The sequence below is a fragment of the Citrus sinensis genome, chromosome 8 (genome assembly GCF_022201045.2).
Source record: "Citrus sinensis cultivar Valencia sweet orange chromosome 8, DVS_A1.0, whole genome shotgun sequence".
Lineage (NCBI taxonomy): Eukaryota > Viridiplantae > Streptophyta > Magnoliopsida > Sapindales > Rutaceae > Citrus > Citrus sinensis.
Window position 1 is genome coordinate 28,595,725 of NC_068563.1, and position 23,050 is coordinate 28,618,774.

At 35.1% G+C, this 23,050-nt stretch overlaps 5 protein-coding genes across 5 annotated transcripts in view; 4 read left to right on the forward strand and 1 right to left on the reverse strand.

Moving 5' to 3' along the window:
* Positions 1-5,927: 5,927 nt before the first annotated feature.
* Positions 5,928-7,757, reverse strand: LOC102625104 (40S ribosomal protein S15a-1). The gene is made up of 4 exons (XM_006488203.4): positions 7,591-7,757; positions 6,898-7,044; positions 6,623-6,783; positions 5,928-6,211 (listed from the first exon to the last, which is right to left on the reverse strand). The coding sequence occupies exons 2-4, from the start codon at positions 7,028-7,030 to the stop codon at positions 6,113-6,115; spliced, it is 393 nt and encodes a 130-aa protein (XP_006488266.1). The 5' UTR covers positions 7,031-7,044; positions 7,591-7,757; the 3' UTR covers positions 5,928-6,112.
* A 2,381-nt stretch (positions 7,758-10,138) lies between these two features.
* LOC102628579 (actin-depolymerizing factor 1) overlaps positions 10,139-23,050 on the forward strand; it is a 44,251-nt gene continuing 31,339 nt past the window's right edge. The window contains exon 1 of the mRNA XM_052432426.1: positions 10,139-10,149. The gene's annotated coding sequence lies outside the window, so the exon portion shown is untranslated. The remainder of the gene's footprint in view (positions 10,150-23,050) is intronic.
* LOC102625393 (hypothetical protein) lies at positions 11,660-14,017 on the forward strand. The gene is made up of 2 exons (XM_006488204.4): positions 11,660-12,331; positions 13,727-14,017. The coding sequence occupies exons 1-2, from the start codon at positions 11,823-11,825 to the stop codon at positions 13,731-13,733; spliced, it is 516 nt and encodes a 171-aa protein (XP_006488267.1). The 5' UTR covers positions 11,660-11,822; the 3' UTR covers positions 13,734-14,017.
* LOC102625669 (histone H2B.3) lies at positions 15,124-15,895 on the forward strand. The gene has a single exon (XM_006488205.4). The coding sequence runs from the start codon at positions 15,232-15,234 to the stop codon at positions 15,670-15,672; it is 441 nt and encodes a 146-aa protein (XP_006488268.1). The 5' UTR covers positions 15,124-15,231; the 3' UTR covers positions 15,673-15,895.
* LOC127899187 (uncharacterized) lies at positions 18,218-23,031 on the forward strand. The gene is made up of 7 exons (XM_052432427.1): positions 18,218-19,493; positions 19,927-19,961; positions 20,123-20,243; positions 20,334-20,389; positions 20,463-22,018; positions 22,240-22,611; positions 22,694-23,031. Exons 1-5 carry the CDS (start codon positions 19,386-19,388, stop codon positions 20,542-20,544), a joined length of 402 nt encoding a protein of 133 aa, XP_052288387.1. The 5' UTR covers positions 18,218-19,385; the 3' UTR covers positions 20,545-22,018; positions 22,240-22,611; positions 22,694-23,031.

Here is a 23,050-nt window from a genome sequence, read left to right on the forward strand (position 1 = left end):
TGAAATTAAATTTTTTTAAAGTATTGCGTATGCAATAATGAGTAAACTTTAAATACATGATGAAAATTTAGAATTAAGATTTAGGATAGATTTATGATGTCATAAATTAATTTATATCATTATAAAAATTGATTTGTGACGTTATAAATTCATCTCAAACCTTAATTCTCAACTTTAATTTCGGATTAGAAAATTTTCGCTGTAATAATTATTTATTAATTCAATAAACCAAATAGGTTTTTTTGAGGACTTTGACGAAGTTTTCTCAGAGTATTGCAACTTAGGCTAGTGGTTGAAAAATTGAATTCAGTTATTCACGTAACATTTGTTTGGATAATGCCAAATTAATTGATTTTGGGCCCGTTCATATAACATTTTCATTCTCTCTTTTAAGGATACGACAGCCTGTATGTGTTCGTATCAATGCTGGGTTTTTTTTTTTTTTTTTTTTAAATGGGTGTGAATAACATGAAGGTCTTTCCAATACTAGACCAGGATCATCTTCCACATCCGATTATAATTCCCCGACTTCAAAAATATTCTATCTTCTGGGTAAGAAATTAAAAATGAAAGTAATTTCACCCTGGGTGTAGCTTGATTGGTCGTGAATATATTTTACGCCTATGATCACACAAGCTACTTAATTTCTGGAACTAGAGGTTTTGATATGATTTTTTTTTATAAATATTTTCTAGAATAAATTATGAAAGTTCTATTAGCAAAATATTATGAAAGCTCTTCTAGAAATTGATGGCAAAAGCTTTCTTGTTGTACTGCTAACTGCTCTGGCGGCTATTAATAGCATCATCTTACAAGTATCAGTCAAGAACTGTAGCTAGTTGTGTCTTGATTTAATAAATCATGAACCAATTAAGGACTTATATAGCTCCTTTTAAATTTAATAGCTACGGTATATCCAAAAAAGAAAAATTTAATAGCTACGGATTTCACACCAACGGGCAACACAACCACCTGCACATGCAATCCTCTAAAGCAAAAATGATTGCGGGATATTCCATTAGAGGAGTAGACAATAATTTAGCTGAACTGTGCTTTAGGTGCACCGACTTATAATTTTCAGGCAAGCATTTACTCGAAAAGCTGATAAACCTCTTATGAGCTTTTATTTGACTATTGCATTGGGGCCTTGCAGTTGTCGGTCCTGCTATCAAAATAAAGTTTGTGGATGCAACGAGAATCTGCAGAGAGCTGGAATTAATTTGATTTTATTTTTTGAGGACTGGTGCCGTTTGAAACCTTCATCCGCAGCTAAAAGTCTTAAAATCTCTAACACTCCACAAGAAACTAAATTAAAGGAAGGGGACACTTCTTTGATGTCTATATATATGTGTGTGTGTGTGTGTGTGCTTGCATCAAAAAATGAATATCGAAATTTATTTCCTTCAATTGTAACAGAGAAAGGAATTTAGATGCCTCAGCTCTCGAGTCCGTACCATTACCAAGAATCCTTTGCTTTATGTGCTGTGAATAAGAAAACTTGTTCCGCATTTAGATTCCTCAATCGGCAAATGATGATAGTTATGGTTTCGAAAAATTTGTTCACAAGCTCATCAGCGAAAGCTTGAAAGTACACATAAAAAGGTTATGATCAGAGCACTGATTTATGAATGCATGCAAGGGTCGGACTTGTGCAGGCACAATATGCAAAAGTAAAAATGACTTGAAAATGGTTACCATCTTCAAGCTTTCTGAGCAGGTATTCATAAATCACGAACAAACTCATGCTGGATCTTGATTACAAGTAAAATAACGCACCCTTTTGTTTTCATCCACATCAGCTTTAGTCACCACTAAAATCTTGTTAACTTCAACTGAAGTTTGATCGATGCCCTCAATCCAATTCCTAATATCTGAACATGGTAATTAAGAAGCAAATTTTATTTTTTAAGTAATAAAATTTTTTAAAAAAAAGAATGGGATAAAGTTTTTTGCAGATTCTTAATCATCCTCTCAAATGAAACAAGGCCATCTTTTTATTAACATGTAGCCAGTTGGCTACTGAATTTGATCCGTGAAGATAAGAGAATTATCATGAGGATTAGTGTTGAAGCATGATTCATCCATTACGTCGTGCATACGCCATTAAAATTCCCATGATAGTAAGCTGTTTATAAGAAGATAAGAAGATAGAAAGTCTCTTGGAAGGAATAAAAAAAAAAATGAACCACAAATAGATGTGAAAAACAATATTTCAGCTATATATACATAAGAAGAACTAATAAGAAACTAATACATATAAATGATGCTACTAAAATATTAGTAAGACCAAAAGATGAGATTATATATTCACCACCAACATGCGCAAATTACGCATTTTATTATTATTACTTCATGATATTTAAATTATATATAGAGTGCGTTTGAGAGTGACGTGAAATAATTGGACTACCACAATCTAACTATCAAGGTGTTTGGTTATACCTTATAACTAAACTTTAACAGTTTAGCATTTTAAAAGTTAAGAATTTTATTCTAAAATTATAACTTTTATTTTACAGCAGCTGCATCTTAAAAATTATAATTCCTCACTTCCAAACGGAACCATGCACACCCAAACCAATGGTGCAGATAAAAGTGGTGGTGTAGAAATTATCACAGAAACCCGAATCCGAAAGAAAGGCAACCTGCCCATGCAAACAATAGGATTGTTCGTTAACAATTCAACAGCTACAACCTAAAGCTAGTTAAGAGAAGTAGCATTGACTAATTAATGCACCATAATTATTAATACACCTGACGTGTGAGACAAAAGCAAAAATTATGTTAATTATTGATTATGTCCTCTGCCTTCGCTCTAGTCTTACGTACTTATTAATGGATAACATTTAAAGTTTAAATTAGGCAATAACAATTAAAGAAAACGTAACCCTTTGTAGACTCTTCTCTACAACAGTGAGATCGAGTGAGTTTTGGACCAAATGAATGAAATACAGATAGATCTGCAGATAGATACAGTGGCCTGTGCCCGCTTCACAATGAAAAATCCCAATGCAAGGTGAGTTTTTTTTTTTTTTTTCCTGAGTCTTATTAATTTACGTAGTGCACTTGATAATTTATGATCTCTTCGCTACTCGTCGGTCGCCCTCATTCATTCTACTCCATAAAATACGGACATATTACTAATCATAATGCCCCACATGACATGTTTATTGGTCTACAAACTCACATTTTTTCTTTAAAATAATGGTTAATTACCAGCGTGTCAACTGTCAAGTACTCTCAAATGCAAGTTGCCCGCTGAATGTTTAAGCTACTATATTAAGAAATAAAGTATAAATTTGTCAATAAATCATGCGGAGAAGAGTTGTAAAATGTTTGCTCCAATTCACAATTAGATCCCTAATGTTTTAAAACCTTCATCATTTTGGAAATGACCATTAATTTTGAATTGACCTCCTTTTATTAGTAAATTAATTTCGTGTATTTGAATGGACGACATTTTTTTTTTATATTAAACCATCTAGTATCCGAAAATTATATTAGATTTCGACTAATTCAGATTCGAGCCGGGTAGGACCACTGGGGCAGCAAAACTCTCCCAACAAGTATTTAACGCAGCTGCATTCCCAAGTTTCGAATTGAGGATCTTAGTTAAGCCAGAACAATCTCTTGCCAATTGATCTACGCGCTTGTTGATGAATTATAACGACATTAATACGATGAAGTGCTCGCCAAAATTAAAATATTATAATTTCCTTATTTCAACTCAAATTTATACACGAAATTCAATAACAAAGATACCTAGATGTTCCTCTTCTGAAATAGTAGAAAAGCTCTCAATTTTTCAAACAGAAATAAAGTATAACTGTCCATTATACCAGACAAAGCTCTCAATTTTTCAAATAGAAATAAAGTATAACTGTCCATTATACCAGACAAACATTAGTAGTTTGGGTCATTGGGTGTATGGGGAAGGCTATACAAGTCCAAAATACAATGACAAGGCAAAAAAAAAAAAAAAAAAAATTAAAAAAAAAATACGGGAGCAACAGGCCAATAGACTAAAAAGTGCAACTAGCTTGGAATTCCTACTTTACATGCATTCTTTCACCATTATAATCATAAAAATAACAAAAAGTTGATTGAAAAAATAATGGCATGGGCCAGCAACTTAATGCTTCAAGCATATGCCAGGAAGATCCTCTCCCCAGTAACCTAATTAACCCAGTTAGCTTTTCCTTGTTTTCCCTTTAAAGCTGAGAAACCTCTCTTTCACTCTTCTCTTTGATAAATCTAGGCGCTGGCCAGCAGCGATTCAATGTGATGTTTCTAATGGCATCAACGAGTACTACTCACGCCGGAGGCGAGATAAATGGTGATGAGGGGAGTGATCAGGATGATGATCGTGTCCTAATTCCTGACAGTTGAAGTTTTGTCGTGTCTTTGATCAGATGGGCAACTTTGGAACCTTTGGCAGTACTTCTCGGATGAGATGCTTTACGGCTCAGGCATGCATATCCACACCAGTTAAGCTGTTTTTGTAGGATCTGAAAGGTTTGTAAAAATTAAAATTAATAAGAAAAAAAATACTTTTTCATTATGTAATACGTATCGAGCTTGGATGAAATGTTATTGATGCTCAAGCGAGCTATTGATTTCAAAGTTTTTTCGTTGTTTTACTTTGTATGTTATTGTGATTTAAATGTGTTTCGTTGCTTTCTATCCTGTACGTGCTATTCACTTATTTGCCATGAAACTAGCCTTAAAAAAATATGATCCATGGTACGTTGAGTTCAATATAATTTCGTTTCTTCGCTAATGTAAGTGGCAGCTTTCTGTGCAATCTGGAAATGCAAGTTGCAGCTGAGTTCTGTTATAAAGGCTGATGGTTACTCCGGATTTGGGCTAAGGTTGCTATAAGATTTCTGTGCAATCCGGAAATTAAAGAAATAAGCCTTTTTAACAGAACTCAGTTTAAGCAAAGGTTGCTAGCTTTAAAAAACTGCATTCATTTCTTTTATTGAACTAGTGATTAACAAATTAAAGAAATAAGCTCAATATGATTTATGTTGATGTCTTTGCTTATTGTACATTAACTGAGGCATATAACTAAATATAAAGCTTACTGGAATAGTCGAATTTCGGAGCTCAGGATTACTTTCTGTTCACATCCAAGAGAAGAGGAGAAAGACTTGCCCATTTGGAAGAAAAAGGACCATTATAATCATGCATCCAAAAGGCTATGGAGTTTTTAGTTTTTGTAAATTACAGCATTTTGACCGAATTTATGCAGAAAATTATACTTTCTGCAAACGACCTGTAAATGAACCTGTGAGATCCGCAATTTCTCAAATCTGGCAAGCCAGTGATAAAATAGACAATGGATATTTTGCTGCTTGCTTTAATTTATCAGGCTTGAAGCCAGATAAAGTAATAGTCGTATGATCTTTAAACAAATTTAAGAATTAGAATAAGTGCTTCAGTAGGCAATCACCGTCGGATCAAACCCAGCGGCACATATCAAATGAAGAACGATTAATTTAACCATAACCACAGCAACTTTGAAAATAAACAAATTACAAAACTGAATAGAGACCCAGATGACTGAAGGATGACGAAACACAATCTCTTTACAAGCCACGTAATGGGCAGGAAACTGTTAAAACGACTAGAGCAATCACAACCACACAAGTTGCTGAATTCAATGATGCCGCCGTTTTGTGTAATCATATTTATCCATAAGCTAGAAAATTATTTTTAATGCATAAGTAGTAACCACTGGACACACCATAAAGTCTTCATCAATCCTGAAGATCAATATGAATGAATTCATCAAATTTCATAAAACCCGAATTGCACACACTAGAAGAGAGTGGAGACTTCACAGTGGGATAGAGAACAAAATCAACAGCAAGACCAACTTCCACACAAAATATCTGGGCAGAACAATCATTGCAAATGAAGGATCCAACAACCAAAATCTCAAATTTGCATTTAAACATAATATTGATGAAGCATAACAAAAAAAGTATGCAATATAAATATAATCATCCGGCACGAAAAAAAACATGATTTCCATCGCTAGAAGGGTAAAAATACTAAGGTAATAAGCCAAAAATTCCAAAAGTGTCTCTCATGCGTATATCTTGCTTCAATAAAAGAAACCAAGTACTTTGCCACCAACATTCTTTCTCCTTGCTTCTTCGTGATCCATGATACCAGCAGATGTTGTCAGGACAATATATCCGAACTGCAAAGTTTAATTGCATTTGTCAGAACATAGTCATATCATTTCAGTTGCAGAGAATTTGTCTAGTAGAATGCATACAACCACAAAAGGCAGAAGACTACTAAGAAAACTAGCAACGTATAAATTGTTCATATTAGACAATGCACAGGAATATAAGAGATATCACGTGCATGATCCTACACACTAGTTTTGGAATGTATACTTTTCTTTGATTTACTTGTACACCTATATGAAATGGATATGCGCTATGCTATCAAATCATCAAACATGGTTTCGACAATAAAAGCCCTTGTTCCATTCTCTTATGTTATCAGTGTCTAATATATTGATATAATCAAATCTCATGAATAACAATTACATAACTAAAAATAAGTTATTTGAACATTCACTATGGTTAAAGGCTGCACTAACCTGTCTTGAAGGAAGCAATCTAGCCGTCCAGCCTTCAATCTCTTTCACACCAACATCGAAGCGAGGACTAATAACTCCACACTTGTTCAGCCTTCCATTCAATTCAACCACAATCTTACCAGCTCTGTGGTCATCTACATACTCGAACTCACCAATGTAACCTATAAAATCAATTTTCAAAAAATAATAAGGAAACATATATTTCAAGTTCCAAATAGCTCCCTACTCGAGCTTGAATCAGAAGCACATATCTATAGCAAAGTGAAGGAGCAAACCATGCTTCTGCATGACCAAAAGAAACTTGATAATCACTTTCGAGGATGGCCTGATCATGACCTGTCGCTTTCCTCTTTTCTCCGCATTATACATGCTCTTGAGAGCATCATTCAAGACACTAACTCGCACCATTCTTCAAAATGAAGCTGCAAAAAACATTAAAAGATCCAACTCATTAGGAAAAATAAAATCAGAAGCAAAGTAGCCAATCATTCGTCCACTTCTCTAATATAAGATAGTCAAAATTTAAAAGAAAAGAAAAAAGGTGCCCTGAAATCTCTATATCTTTGATAGAGCTCTGTTGTTAAATTAAAGTAACAATATAGTGATGAAATTTCAATAATGCTACTTGAACAGATGCGACCTAAATATTTGTATGCTAAATGCAAATGACTAATCAATCAGCGATCGCTTCTTTCTTCGTAAGTTTTAAAAAAACAAATGACTGATATCTAAAGAAAATTAAATTTGAACGATTTCTTACGCTGTGTTCTTAGTGATTATCAAAACACATTTCAGTACGCTATGCGTTTGAACAAACGACATTAGCTCAAGCGAAAGAGATTATAGAACGTGAAAGTGCAACAAAAACACGAAGCTAGTGCAAAGTTTGCAAGAACATATACAGAAGAACAGAGATAAAAACAGATCAGATCCGTTAAATTAATTGATGGATTGGCCAGTGATGTTACCTGAGCTCTACAACAGCGGCTGCGTTTTTGGGGCTTGTAACGAGAGAAGATGGGAAGGACAAAAGTGAAGTAGGGTTTTGATTTTAAGCGGCGGCGTTCAAATGGAAGATCTTATTGGGGCATTTTGGACTTTTGGACCTCGGATGGAGAGGATTTTCCGAAAATGACCTAATTCGATTGCTCTAACTCTGAGCATGGGCCTTTGCAACTGCGAGTGGCGGGAAAGATTCGGATCCAGTAGAGAACTGGTGGTGAGTTTATTAATATGTAACTTAACATTGTGTGTGGTGCAATAGTTTTAACTAATTGATCTCAACTAAAAACAATTTGTAAGAATAATTGTGATGCAATAATAGTAACCTAATAACATTGAAAATGAGATTAATTACCTATTGTATATTTCATATATATTGTTTTCCATTATGTTGAAGAATCAATGATAATTTGAAATATCATTCATAATAAGTAACATGTCAAGCGCGTATACATTTTATTTATGTCGGCTTTATGTTTAAGACCATAAATCACAATCCCATTTATATGATACAAATAATTATCTCTGAGGTCTTGTTGCGTCAATATATTTATGACACAAATCATTAAGTAAATGATCTACGTATTAGTTTGCATTTGTTTTATATTCTTATTGTATTTGAGTTTTGAGTAATTATGTATTATTTAATATCAAACATATTTAATAGTCAGTTGTGTCAAAATTCAAATAATGCTAAATAGGTTAATTATGTTTAATTGGACATTGTTAAAGGCAATAACAATTAGTTCATTGATCGCGTCCAATCATGTTATTCGCTTAATAAACAAGTTGTTGTATTGGCCACGAACGACAACACAAATTGTCATCCGCCAATTCTGTGATCACAATCAAATAATGTTTGATTATACCGTTTTTAATTAAACTTAGCATATACTCTAATTATTTCTAACAAATAGTGAAAAGTCATTGTAGAGTGAATTATATAACTGAAGATATAAAGCAGTAAATTTTAATTGATTAGTAACTAGAGACTCTCCTCCCCTATCAAAAAATCACAAACATTTAACAAAATTTCCTAACTTGCGGCACGTAGACCTCGTTGTTAGTGCCACTGTTCATGCCATTGCTCATGCCCAACCGTTACTCGTGCCTAATCACTGCTTGCGCCGCTACTCATTTCGGAATTCGTCAAAATTAGGGGTGGGCAAAATCGGGTTCGGGTTGGGTTTGGATCAACCCGATCGGGTTTCGGGTTGGATAAAAATTGATCCAAACTCCACCCGAACTTAAAACCCGATCCGATCCGATCCGAATTAAATTCGGATCGGATCGGGTTAAAAAGTCGGGTGGAGTTCGGATCGGATTCGGGTTAATTCGGGTTCGGATTAAATTCGGGTTATTCGGATGAATTCGGGTCATGTGTAATCGGATCGGATTCGGGTTAATTCGGGTTATTCGGATCAATTCGGGTTATAATTAATTTGGCAATTGGGGAGGTGAAATTAGGAAATTAATTTATTATAATTTTATTGTATTTTTTCCTGAGGGGTTTTGGTGCTGGAAAGTCACATTCTAACTAAGGAAATTAATTTATTATAATTTTATTGTATTTTTTCTATTTTTTTTATTCTTTTTGCCATGGGGACCTCGGGAGATACAGGCATACAGCCGTTTAAAAGAAACCAAAAAGACTATTAAAAAATAATTATTAATCATTAATTCATAAATTAAAACACAAAAAGACTATTAAAAAAATCTACTTAATAGTTAGTATTACAAATTGATTCAAATAATTGTTAATTTAATTTTATGAAACTTTTTTAAATCGATATTTCCAATTTTCCACCATAATGTTTACATATGATCAAGAATTCAAGATGCATGTTCCATAAAAGAAAACCAAGAAATTAATGTAATTATTTAATTTATAATATCTAATTATCCATTGGCCAAAATAATATAATATTAATTCATATCCGTATCTTAAATTCTTAATTCTTATTATGCCCACATTATATGTACTTAACCACTTAATATTTACTTATTGGTTAATGGTTATCATGCAATTAATTAAATTGATTAATTATTTGTTGAAGTTGAAAATTAAAACTACTGCAATTAAATTGGTTAATTTTTTGTTGAAGTTGAAACTATTGTACAAATACACATATCATATGACATATATAATTATAATTTATATTGTAACATAATATTTAATTTTAATTTTTAGTCTAACATTACTATTCATACAAAAAATCAATTATTAATTAATAACAGAAAATTAATGCCAGATTATTTTCATTTTATTGATAAAATTAAACAATATATAATTATATATAATTAACATACAGAGTTACAATTAACATTTCTCATATAACATATAACAAATAAAAATTATAATTAATCATTAATGCATATATAATTATATAATATATACCATCTCTTAAATAACTTTAAAAGCCGGATTTGCTGTCTTGCTGATTCGGGCATCAGGCCTTCAAGTTCCAATTCCAAACTTCCACGTTTTCCAACTTCCAATTCCAAAACAGAGAGTGAAGAGAGTCAGAAACCTTTTGAGACTGGAGGCTGGATCCGTGACCCGTGAGGCGTGACTGTGAATGGGTGTGGTGGCCGGATGTCAACACTCAACAGCCGTTCTCGGATTCAAGGCGTGGATCCGGCGCTTGGTTGCAGCAGATCTGTAGATCGGGTCACGATCTTCGCGAAGTGGTTGCAGTAGATATGTAGGCGTGGATCCGGCTCTTGGTTGCAGCCATTCTCAGAAGTGGTTGCTGGCTGTGTGTGGTGGCCGGTTGAAGCTAGTTCCGTGAACTGTACGTGTGTGTTTGCTGCGTGTGGTGAGTGACGAAGGCCGTGACTCCGTGAGGCATGAATGAGTGTGGGCCTGTGGGTTGGCTGCTGCCTGCTTGTGCTTGACGGCTGCTGGTTTCAGTGATTTGTGTGTGACAGTGAGGATTTGTGAATTGTGATAGTGATACCGTGAGTGAGGGTTTGTGACTGTGAGTTGTTACTTGTTATTTTGCTTCGCTTGTGTTGTTTTCTTGGTGAATTACTGAATTGTTTTGTAACTTTTGTTGCGGTGAATACTTTGTGAAATGTGAATTACTGTAAATCCGTGAGTCTGTACTCTGTACTGTGATCTGTATTCTGTTTCTGTGAGAGTGAGTTACTGACTCAGTGCCTGTACACATGTGAGATGTGAGTGTGTCATGTGTGTGTATGTGTGATACTGTAAGTGTGAATCTGTAATTTTTGCTCAAGTTTTTTGTCTCAACCCGATCGGGTTTCACCCGATCCGATCATGATCCGATCGGGTTGAGACAATTTCACCCGATCGGGTTTTGTTGACCACCCGATCCGATCCGAACCCGAAAATTTTCGGATCGGGTCGGATAATTTGGCCACCCCTGGTCAAAATGTTGATGATGACAATGAAGACATAGCACGTGTTGATGACGAAAGTGTATCACATTGGGATGACAGTAGAGGAGAAGTTGGAGATAAGGCGGCGAAGAAGTAGATTGTAACGATTGTGAAGAAGGAGACGAAATTTTTTCCTGACTGTGATTCGGATAAATAATAGAGAACATGGCCTGCTTTTAGAATCTGAAGATAAACAATTGAGAAAAATAAAATATTAAATTGAATTTCTATTGTAAAATTCCAACTCTTATAACTAAAGGTTTGTTTATAATTTTGTTATTAATTTTATGAGTAAAATGGGTAAGTCAATATATTGACTTCTATGTTAGAAGGCGATAATAGTAATTATAAGTCGAAAATATTTTTTTTAAATTAATAGAATTTGTTAACAAATTAAAGTTTAATTTTTTTAAAAAAATATTAAGAAATTTTGTGTCATTTTCCATAAACGTACGTTGTGGGGGTATAACAACCCACTAAGCTAACATGATATTAAACAAGTTAAGCAAGTCAATCTTTCTTTTAATATCTGACTAGCCCGTGTTTGATTTTGAAGTTAATATTGAGTATTTTGATAAGAAATTAGTTAAAATATATTTTTTTTATTAAAAAAATTAAAAGACCTTTAATTGTGTGAAAAATACCCTCAAAATTCATATTAAATTAGATTATTAATTTTTTTCCCAAACATCGACGTCTGCGTAAGGCCGAAAACCCTGTTATTTTCTCTTTCACGATCGCCAGCAAACCCGCCAACCAAATCACAAAAGACTACAATAAGTAAATAAAGTCAATGGCTTCATGCAAATACAGCGATTCTGATTCAATTTCAATCCAATCCCTCATTCCCTTAAACCTCTCAAAAACCCATTTACATTCCCAAGAGCCCACCAACAGTAACATTCAAAGACTCACAGAGGAGGCCAAAATCGAGAGAGAAATCACTAAGGCAATCACAAGCGGCAAACCCGAGTCCTTGAAACCGAATTCGGGCGAAGCGATATCCATAGGGGAGCACTATGTGTGTGTCTCGTTTCACGAGGAAAAGGAGTCGGATTGCAGAGTGTGGGAGTGGCACGGACACGTGGTGTCTTATAGTGAGGGGCGTGGGTACACTCAGGAGTATGTGTATGGGAGTTATTTTGAGAGGATGATGAAGAAAGTGGTGGTTAGTGACGACGAAGATGAAGGCGAGAGTGAGCAGGAGAAGGGGATTGGGTTGGGGTTGAGAGAGTTTATTGGTGGTATGAATTTGATGGATGGAAGAGTCTTTTGCAGAAATTTCACTGATAATTCGAGGAGGTAATGATTTTATATTTTATAATGAAAACTATATTGATGTATATTTTAGAATCTTGTTTACGTTTGTGTCACGAATATCTATTATCATTATTATTTTTTAAAGGTAATATCTATTATTTTTAATTGAGGTTGGAATGTATTTATTTTTGTTTACATATGGTGGCTAAAAGCCTAAATTTGTGACTGTGGATGTAAATGGTTTATTCTTTATTTGATGATTGCGGAATTTATGCCACATACACTACTACATACAGTGTCTCATGGTGTTCTCTGTTAGTCTGTTGGACTGGGGCTTGATATTGTTGTATATATGGTTATCCAATTTGTCTCGGTGTGATAGCAATATTATTGAAAATATGAGAATTGGAATTTCCAACTATGTGATTAAGTTTAGTTGGATGGTTTGTATTAAGCTGCTAGTAGAGAGTAGGTGTTGGATGCAAAGAGACATTAGTTTTGACTTATGTGCCAGTTATACTTTTTCATTTGTAGTTTCTTGCTGTTCTGTTTGTTTTGGACATCATTGCAATTTGTTCTCTGATTAACAAACACTTTCTATATCTCAAAAGTCAGAATAAAAGAAAAGGAAAATTACTCGATCAACAGTGACAACTTTATATGCTGCTTATTCTGTAAATTGATGAATTGTATGACTCTCAAATTGAACAATGAAAAACTGTGTTCTGTAATATTTAACCTTATATATATATATATATATATCAATGGTTTTTGACCTGCGAGTATTGTTTTTGACCTCCTTCATTAATGGGTCCCCGAGGGATTTAGTGCCACTTAGCATGTTATTTTAGCTCACAGTTTTTTTGACTTGGTAGAACCGACCTCATATGTAGGGTTTTGGTACACCTCTGTAAATCTTCTACCTTTGGTGCGTTACTGCTGGGATCATCTTTATCACTAATTCACACATCAGAATCTTTCTTTTCTTTATTTTTTTCGTTGTTTCAGTGTGCTCGGCTAGTTTAAACTTTAAATTTGTTTTCTAATATACCCTTGTTAATAATAGCCACATAAAATTTGTTTGTCTGTCTCTCTATTCATTCATTTGTCCCCCCACACATATAGTATGTGCTTGGCAAATACATATGTTTCCATTTATGAGTGTGTCAGTTTTCACATCCCAACCAATTGGACAAATTTTTGTCATAGATCCTTCTGGCGAGCCTAGCTTTCTCTGGTTCGAATTGGTGATCTGAACATAAATTTCTATTTGTATCATTCACCAGTATTTTTAATTTGCTGAGTATGATTTCAAGCATGTTCATATTTGTGCTGGTTTTGATATTTTTATAACGCATCCTTACTCAATGTTTTGTTTGAAACTGGGCTAATTAAGACGTGCCTTGCCTTATTATCTTCTTTAAAATTTGTTTGCAGGATTTGAGAGCTGCCATCTGCAAATGTTGCATACAAGCCTGAAGATCAAAAGAACAAGCTCTCTTCCTTTACCTTTCTATTATGCTGATACATTCTATAATTTAAATTCTGATTGATATGGTTCTATTCTCATGGGAACTTCTCTGGGAAAAAGGAAATACCGGGGATGTGTCCATAATTTACCGTCCACAGCCAACATATTGCACAGGGACCTCTAATTGGCAAGAAACACATTGCCTATCTGAAGCATTATGCTTTATTTGACAATTGATATCTAAGTTTCTTTTATTACTTGTGTTGGACTCCTGGTCTTGCATGTTTGATGCTTGAATGAAGGCGAAGACATGGCACATTTGTTCTGATGTGCTGTGTCTCTTCTTAATCAACCTTATTCTACACTGCATCGCCAATTTGTTGTTTCTCTACTTCCACATCCACTGTTGCATGATCTTTGGATCTCCTCTGCAAATGTTGTATTTCAGCTGAATCCAAAAGCGTATCAATTAACTAATTTTGTTTAACAATAACTTTCCTAGATTATGTCTACGCATCACTTGCTTGTTTAAAACTACTTTTATTTTATTCCACAAGACCAACAGTATCAAACATTCGAACTGGCCTTCAAAATTTTTTATGTACTTTTGCTTGCTTTGAGCTTTCTTGATGTTGAGTAAATGTCAATTCCTTTGAGCTATGAAATGAGAAGCTCCTTGCGAAGGGAGAAAAAAAAAAGAGAAAAGAAAAAAACAAAAAGGAGATTGATAATTGTCTCAATCTATGTAAATTTTTTTTAACATCATTTCATTTTTTGAAAGACAACTAGACAAGCACCATTTTAATATTGTTGGAGTGAATTTCAAAATTTTCAAAAAATAAAATATTGACTTATGGCGTGCGATTTTCTTCAGATTTAGAGGGAATTGGAATTTTGGATTTGTTTGCCCCGGTTCACAAGCATGCCCCTAATTCATGGGAAGCATTCTTACGCAATCCAAGGGTGTTTCCGACTTTCTGTAATTGAGCGACCAAAGAACCAAATGGGAAAAGGCGCCATAATGAAGGCGGTACCCCCTCCCGCGCGAGTTTGATCTTTTTTTTGATGTCGCTCGAATCTGATTTTAATTTTCAACTATATTCACGACAGCCGAAATTTTAAGTCTCCTCTAAACCGTCCACTTTGTAAATAATCTTAAACAATCTAACGACTGTCAAATATGCCAAGTCAGCGATCCGCAACACAAACTAGCACACTTTCTGACTCCAACAACCTCCACCGTCGATTCGATTATTTTCCCATTACCCCATCAACGGTTCACGCACTCCACGTCATCAATCCGCGTGAATCCAAATCCACGAATTAAACTCCAGATCTCCGTCCTATATATATCTCTCCAACACTTGACGCTTCTTCACAACGCCTAGCTTTACTCTTATCGTTTCGAAGTAAAAGGAAAAGAAAATATCTACAAGCCTTGCCTTTCTCTCTCTCTACCAAACCGAAATTAATGGCACCAAAGGCGGAGAAGAAGCCGGCTGAGAAGAAGCCAGCGGAGGAGAAGAAGACATCGGTGGCCGAGAAGGCGCCGGCGGAGAAGAAGCCGAAGGCCGGCAAGAAGCTTCCCAAAGAAGCCGCCTCTGGCGACAAGAAGAAGAAGCGCGCGAAGAAGAGCATCGAGACGTACAAGATTTACATCTTCAAAGTCCTGAAGCAGGTACATCCCGATATCGGAATCTCGAGCAAGGCCATGGGAATCATGAACAGTTTCATCAACGATATTTTCGAGAAGCTTGCCCAGGAAGCTTCTAGGCTTGCAAGGTACAATAAGAAGCCGACGATTACATCTCGGGAAATTCAGACCGCTGTGAGACTTGTACTTCCTGGTGAGCTGGCTAAGCACGCTGTTTCTGAGGGTACCAAAGCTGTTACTAAGTTTACTTCTTCTTGAAGGAAGTTTGTTGCATCGGTCGGTGAATTCGGGTGTTATGTGATTTGTGTAGTTAGTAGTTTAGGCCTTTAATTTTACTAGATGAAGTCGTTTTTATGTTTTGTGTTTTCAAATCTTTGGTGGATTTTTAGGGTTTGTTTGGATGTACTAGAAATTTGGACCTGATCCAGGTGATGTGCATGTTCATTATGTTAGAATATGAAAATGAAATATGATTTCGGAATTGCCCTTGTTGGTTCTTTTCTGAATTGTGATAGGTTATTGTGAAATTGCTTGGTGTGAAAAAAAAGGGCACAGAATTGATGCTTTCTTGTGTTGTGAGAAGTCCCTTTTTAACCAGTTCAGAGATTTGGAGATGTATATACATATTTTGATTGGTGTGAATTACTTGCTTGTGCTTTTCCTCTACCTTTAGAGTAATTCCAATTTATTTACCTATTTGCCTCCTTTCCGAACTTTGTGAATCTGAAAATATTCCCAATCAACCTTGTGAAAGCGGATTTAATCAAGAAAAACCTTAATGGAAAGTTGGAAGCAAGATGAGAAAATGAAAAGATTAATGCTCTCAAAGTTCTTAACAGACATGGGCAAAGGCAGACAATTTCAGTTTCTGCTGAATGGAGCCGCTGTTTCTATTTTGTGAAGTCAATATTTTAGCTTCTCTCAGTTTATGGTCAATTACCTTGTACATACATATCTTAGGCTCAATGAAAAAAGGTGAAAGATTTTGAAAGAGTGCAGTGACCATAACAATTCTATTTTAATAAGGTGCATCGTAAGAGGAGCCAGGTATGCAAACAGCACAGGTGTCCTGATGATGGCAGTTATTATAACTGAAAACTGAATCCTTTCCCTCCCCTGTTTCTCTGTCCTGCTCCTATCTTGTACATCGTTCTCTTCTCATCTTATTTGAATCTGCCTTATCTCGGCAATTTCACAATCAAGATTCAAGAATCTTCATGTCTCAGCAACTAATCCAGTTCGAAAATCAGAATCAAGAACTGGAAGCGCTTTATTTCATTCTACCCACTCGTTTCACCGTCACACATGCAACTTGACTCTGATTATTTGGGTGCAGCATCTTCTTGAGGTCATTTCTTGTGAAGAGGAGCTGTTTGATTCACCCAATTTGCAATGGGAAGGCTCTGTCTTACAAAATGATCCCACTCCATGCTTCCGTTTCTTCTTGTGTAAAACTTGTGTACACACATAGTATCTAAACATTGTACTTTTCAGCATGCCGTTGAACTTAAGATTTTCCACTGTTTTCAAGAAAGATTGATATCAAGGAACTATTTGTGCCCCTTGACGACAAACTAGTCAAGGTTATTATGAGTTTCAAGCTCTGGATTTTGGATTTCTGTTCCATCATTTGTGGTTTTGTTACTACGATCGACTGTTTTCTACTGAATGTGTATCTTTTTTGCTTGATGGGCACTCACTATTTTCAGAATAAGATCAGTTGTTTGTATTTTCTGAATGTTTGTTTTTAGATTTTTCAATTGCCTATTATCTGATTTTCTTTGTGAGTAATCGAGTAAGACAATTCTTTGCTTGCGAATGATGTCCAAGAAAATTTACAATGCACTTGCTTTGACGGAGGAGTGTTGACTTACAGTAGTGTATCCGTAACGTGCTACTGATTTAAGAAAGCGATCCCTTGTTATAACTTCTAACCATTGTCTATATGCATTTTCCAGACAAACAAATCAGCCAGTTATCCTTGTGTATGTGTAAGATTTTTTGAATTATACTTGATGACATATCGATTTTTGTTTCAATAACCGACAATTATAAATTTTCATTCTTCTTAGATTAATTATTGTTAGCGTTTTGTTTAGATTAATTATGATTAGCGTTCTTTTTTGTAGGGCTTTAAGTTACATAACTATGGTTAATCATATCTTCAATGTCTAGTGTCAACGTGGTGGCTGAAAGCCCAAAAAATCATTACAAAGATGACAGCTATGGGTTTGACATGGAAATGGCAGATGTGTATTGTGTGTTGGATGCAACATGCTCTTTGGCCAGAAAATTGTAGGATCTTCTATGCAATTTTCCTCTCTCTATATATATATTTTTCTTTTCACTCCAAATTAGGTTCAAAACTAGTAAATGAATGATACATTCTTCAGGTTCAAATGAAATCATCCAAGATGAACTCAGAGAAGGAAGACTGGTACTTAAATTGTAAGTTTTTGAAGTAGTTATGGCAGTAGAGACTCTGAGGCAATGATGTTTCGAGGACGTCACTGAAGGGCTCTCTTGGCCACATTGTCCTCCTTTACCTTTTAATTCTTCCGTTATAGAGTTGTTTCTCATAAGTTCTGTAAAGTGACACGTGAAAGTGGAATTCCTGGTACACCGTAATATGTCTGGTGAATTTGAAACGTGGCAATTGAAGTAAAGAATAGAAGTTGCAATATACTGGATGTCCTGGTGTCTGTATTACAGGATTTCTAAACTAATGCATTCCATTAAGTTTCTGTACAATTGCCACAGTTCATGAAATCTCCGCTTTTTCCCAAAATGATCACTGCACTCCTACGATTTATGTTTTATTGTTCTCCTTACATGTTGATATTTCTACAAATCTCGTTAGGCCTTTGTGCATTTAGGCAAAAGAAACGGATAAAAGAAATGTGAGTAGTTTTTGCATGACAAGATATTATTACTGTAACTTCACAAATCAGTCTGCCTGCATCCTGAAAACAGGTGATCCTTCACAGAAAAGCGGTTATTATTATAACCAAGTAACGGGGCACCTTTCCCACCTCTATATCTCTCGCTTAATACTTTCCGAGATATTCTGATCAAATCCCAGTCACAATCAAGAACATCACTTCCTCTTTGAACTCATAATCCGTGTTAAAAATTGATCTAGAATTCTAGTGCTTTGCATGTTAATTATGTTAGAAAATGAAAATAGTATAATGAACAATTATGATGAAATTCTCGGTTAAATGGGGCTTCAATTGTGATTCGTCTGAAGTTGTCTATTGTGGCCATGGCTGGTTTCTTCAATTTTCAAATCTTGCTTGAGCCCAAAATTATAAGTTGGAATTAAGGAAAGTTATTAGATGTCACGTGATCAGTACAACCCATTTGCTGAAATGCTGGCCCACCGCAGTATACTGAGAATTTCAGTCGTTACAAGGACTATAGTAATCTAAAGATGTTCCAATCAACCTCAGAAGAAGTGATTTAATCAAGCAGAAGCTTAAAGAAAATTGATGAGAATATTGAAGATTGATGCTTTGAAGTTGTTCTTAAAATAAACAGGCAACGTATTCTCTATGTGAATTCTATTTTAAGCGCGCGCGGCTACTCTAGCCAGGGGTGTGTGCGTGTGTATTTATAGGTGTCCTCAGGATGACAGTTACTAAAACTGAAAAACTGAAGCTGCTTTCGCTCCCCTGTTTCTCGCTCCTACTCTGTTCTTGTACAGTATTCTCTTCGCAGCTTTATTTGAAAGTGCTTTATCTTGGCAATTTCACAATCAAGATTCAAGAACCTTTCTTTATCTCTCAGCAAATAAGCCATTCTGAAAATCAGAATCAAGAACTAGAAGCACTTTCTTTCTTTACACCCATTTCCCCACTCCACATAAAACTTGAATCTGATCATTGGTTTGGGGCAGAACCATCTTCTTGAGACCATCTATTGTGAACAGAAACAAGTCTTCAAGAGCTGTTTGATCATACAAGTATGCAATGGGAAGGCTTTTTGTCATACAATATGACCAGACTCCGGACTCACGTATCTTCTTGTGTACTATTTGCCATACCCAATTTGCTTTGCGGCAAGAAGTAGTCTCTATGGTAACATCTCTCTCTCTCTCTTCTCTCTGATCAATGTGTATACTTTTTGAGTAATAATATGTAAGGATGATTTATGCTTAAGCATGTGAACGTTGTCTGCACAATCTGTATATTTTGTTGAACTTCGGCTTTTTCATGGTTGTTTGCATCAATCGTTTTTTACATGCCAACAATAGTGACAAGAAAGACTAATACCAGTAACCACTTAATTGAGTTTCTTTTTAGCGCCTCATCGTTTCTTTTTGTGACAAAGAAGACAATTCTTATTTGCACAGAAACGTTTACTGGTGAATGATGTCCAAGAAAATGTAATTGCTCTGACAGAAAAGTACTTAATTATAACATGCAGCAATGATTATCCTGTTTACTTACTTACGAATCCTGTTGCAAACTTGATCTGTTGTTCTAACTATTGTTTTCATGCATTTTACAGGTTAGAACGAATGAGTCACTTCTCCTGGAAAAGGCGTAAGTTATTTGTTGAATTATACTTGATTACACATCAGTTTCTGTTTCAATATCCAACTATAAACTTTTTATTCCTCTTAGATTAAGTAATACTTTGTGTTCTATTTTAAATTGCCTTAAAATTTCACAATTATGATTAATCATAATCTCGACGTGGCTAGCGTCAATGTGGTGGTTGACACCCCGGAACATTATTACTTGGAAGACGCCTTCGACAACATTGAGATGATAGAGGCAGATGTGCATTGTGTTGGATGCAACATGCTATTGGGCCAGACAATTGTAAGATATTCTGTACAATTTTCCTCTTTTTGCATGGCTTTCTGCTCCAAATTAGGTTCAAATAATGTAAATGAATGTTACATTCTTCAGATTGCAGTGGATTCATTCCACGAAAGACTCATAGAAGGAAGACTGATGCTTGAATTGTAAGTTATCGAAATATATTTATGTATGGTATACAAAGTTTTTGTGGGTTTTGATTGAAGATTCTGTTCGTAGGCGGAAGCTGCTTTACTGGAATGGTGAGCAGGTGATAGACGCAATCACATTGCTTCCGCCTGAGCCTGAAGAGGACGACTAAATTACTGTGAAGCAATGATAATTAATTCGAGGATATCACAGAAGGGCTCTCTTAGAAGTCCTATTAAAAATGCAATTGCTGCGCAGGATTCTTGTCCATTTTCCTTCTTCTTTCCTTTTAGTTCGTCTTATAGATTTGTATCTCTGATGAGAAAGTGCAATTTCTGTCCTTGTTGTTTCTCAAATGTCCATCAAGTTTCTGTATAGAAGAAGCAAAGAATAGAAGTTGCAGTTTACTGAAAATTTCTGGTGTCTTCCAATGAAAATATTCCATCAAGTTTCTGTACTAAATGCTACAGTTCATTAACATGAAAATGCTACTATATATTTTCTCCTCTAGAATTACTTTCTACTCCCAAGTGAGTTCAAATTTTGTTTCTCAAATGTCCATTCTTCAGGTTCAATTGGATCCACCCAAACCTGATGATGACTCTTTATTCCCAGGAGGAAGAATTCTTACCGCAATGTAAGCTTATAAAACGGATATGGCGTGACTGTTATAACTTTTCAGGGTTTTGATTGATGAATCTGATTATAGTGATAAGCTGCAGTACTTGGTGGTCATAGCATAGTGGAAGGAAGCGGTTTGGTAGGAGCTTTGTTCATTGTGAGGCAATGAGTATGGCAGATCCTGGACAACTCGGGGGGCTAACTTGTGTCAAAGTTCAATTAACATTGGTTACCTACTGCACACGGCACAGGATTCTCGTTTGTTATTCTTTTGTTTCGTTGTTGTCATTATAGAGTTGTTCACTTGTTTGTCTTAGTACTCAGAAGTGAGATGAGAAGCTGAATTGTTTTTCTTAGAATTATAACAACTTTGAGACAGTAAATATTTCTGATAAACTTGAGATTGCATAAGGACAGGGCTTACTCAGAAAGATTTCGTTTTACAGCTCAGGATTCTTTTTCTTTACTCTCTTTCCATCTTAGTTCTTCTCATTGCAGATTTGTTTGGTTCTCTAATTACTCAAAAACATTCAAGACACGAGAGTAATTTTGGTAGGTAGGTTTGAGATATACCCCAAATTCAGAAATAAAGAGAAGTTGCAATTTACTCTAGATTCTGACCATTATTTTTTCAACTGAAAATCCTATAATATATTGCTTGTAATTTTCGCAATGCTCTTTGTATATTTTCAAAAACATTTATGTGAAGCCAATATCAATAGCTTCATAATTCTTTCTGAGCCCGTTATTCTGCCCGACCCAATTTGCTTGCTCATATAGAATTTCAGAAATATAAATGTGTGTGTACATATATATTTTAAAAGTATCACATAAATAAAAAAGAGCCCTTTATTTAACTCAAAACTCAAAACCCTAAACCTAGATCTTGACAAATGAAACCTGCTCAAAAAGAAGCAGTGGCAGAGCGATCTGCTGTTCGATATGATCAGAATCCTGACACACGTTTTTTCTTGTGTACTACTTGTCATACCCACATTGCTTTGTTGCGAGAACCGTTCTCCTTAGTAACACCTCTCAACTTTCTTCTCTTTGATCATATATATGTTTGTGTTCATACTTTTCAAAACCTATTATTTCATAATGCCATACACTTAACACATCGAACGAACCTTGAGAACAAAATTCAATTATTAATATTGCGGCAAGCACCTTGTCGATTGATTGAAATGAATTTCGAACATTAATTCTCCCGTCGTCTAACCAATTTTGTGAATGCATTTTGCAGGATACGCAGACTGCATCAGTCATCCTAGAGAGTGTGTGAGATAGCTGCTTGAATTTTACTTTTTGGTTTGATAATAGATATGTTGGAAATTTAAATTTTATATGATTCAATGTGTTTTTGATAATTAAGCAGTGACAACTTGGTGATTGACAGCTCAGAAACTCATTCAAGGGTCAACGGATCCACTGTGGCAAATTTGTACTGTGTTGGATGCTTCGCGCAAATTGGCTACAAGTTTGTAAGATCGTCTGTACAATTTTTCCCTAACAGCGTAACCGATTCAAATTCTTGTATCTGAAAATGTTAGATTCTTCAGGTTCAAGTGGAATACTCGCATGACATAATTCGAGAAGGAAGAATTCTGATGGATTTGTAAGCTTCTGACTGAAAATTATACAAAATTGCTTGTCAGTATGTAGAATATTTTATATTGCCTTTTGGGTTTTGATTGCAGGCGTAAATTGTTGTTCTGGAATGGTCAGCTGATAATGGACTCAATGAGAATGCAACCAATTGTGGACGCATTTCCAGAGCAATGATAATTCAAGGACAAATTACAAAGGGAGCAAAGGACTTTTTCTTTTTTTTTTTAAATGTTCATCCATTTCAGTTAATCTCTTTGTATGATTCTCTTGAGTACTTCATTTTATGCAAGTGAGATGATGGGAAATTCCAATTTCTAAATTATTGTTGAAGGATTATGATTTTGTAAGAAAAATGTATCTAAAATAGCAATATATGTAATTCATACTCTGTCATTGAACATAGATAACTATAACACACTAAGTGCTGTTTGAAACACAATTACATC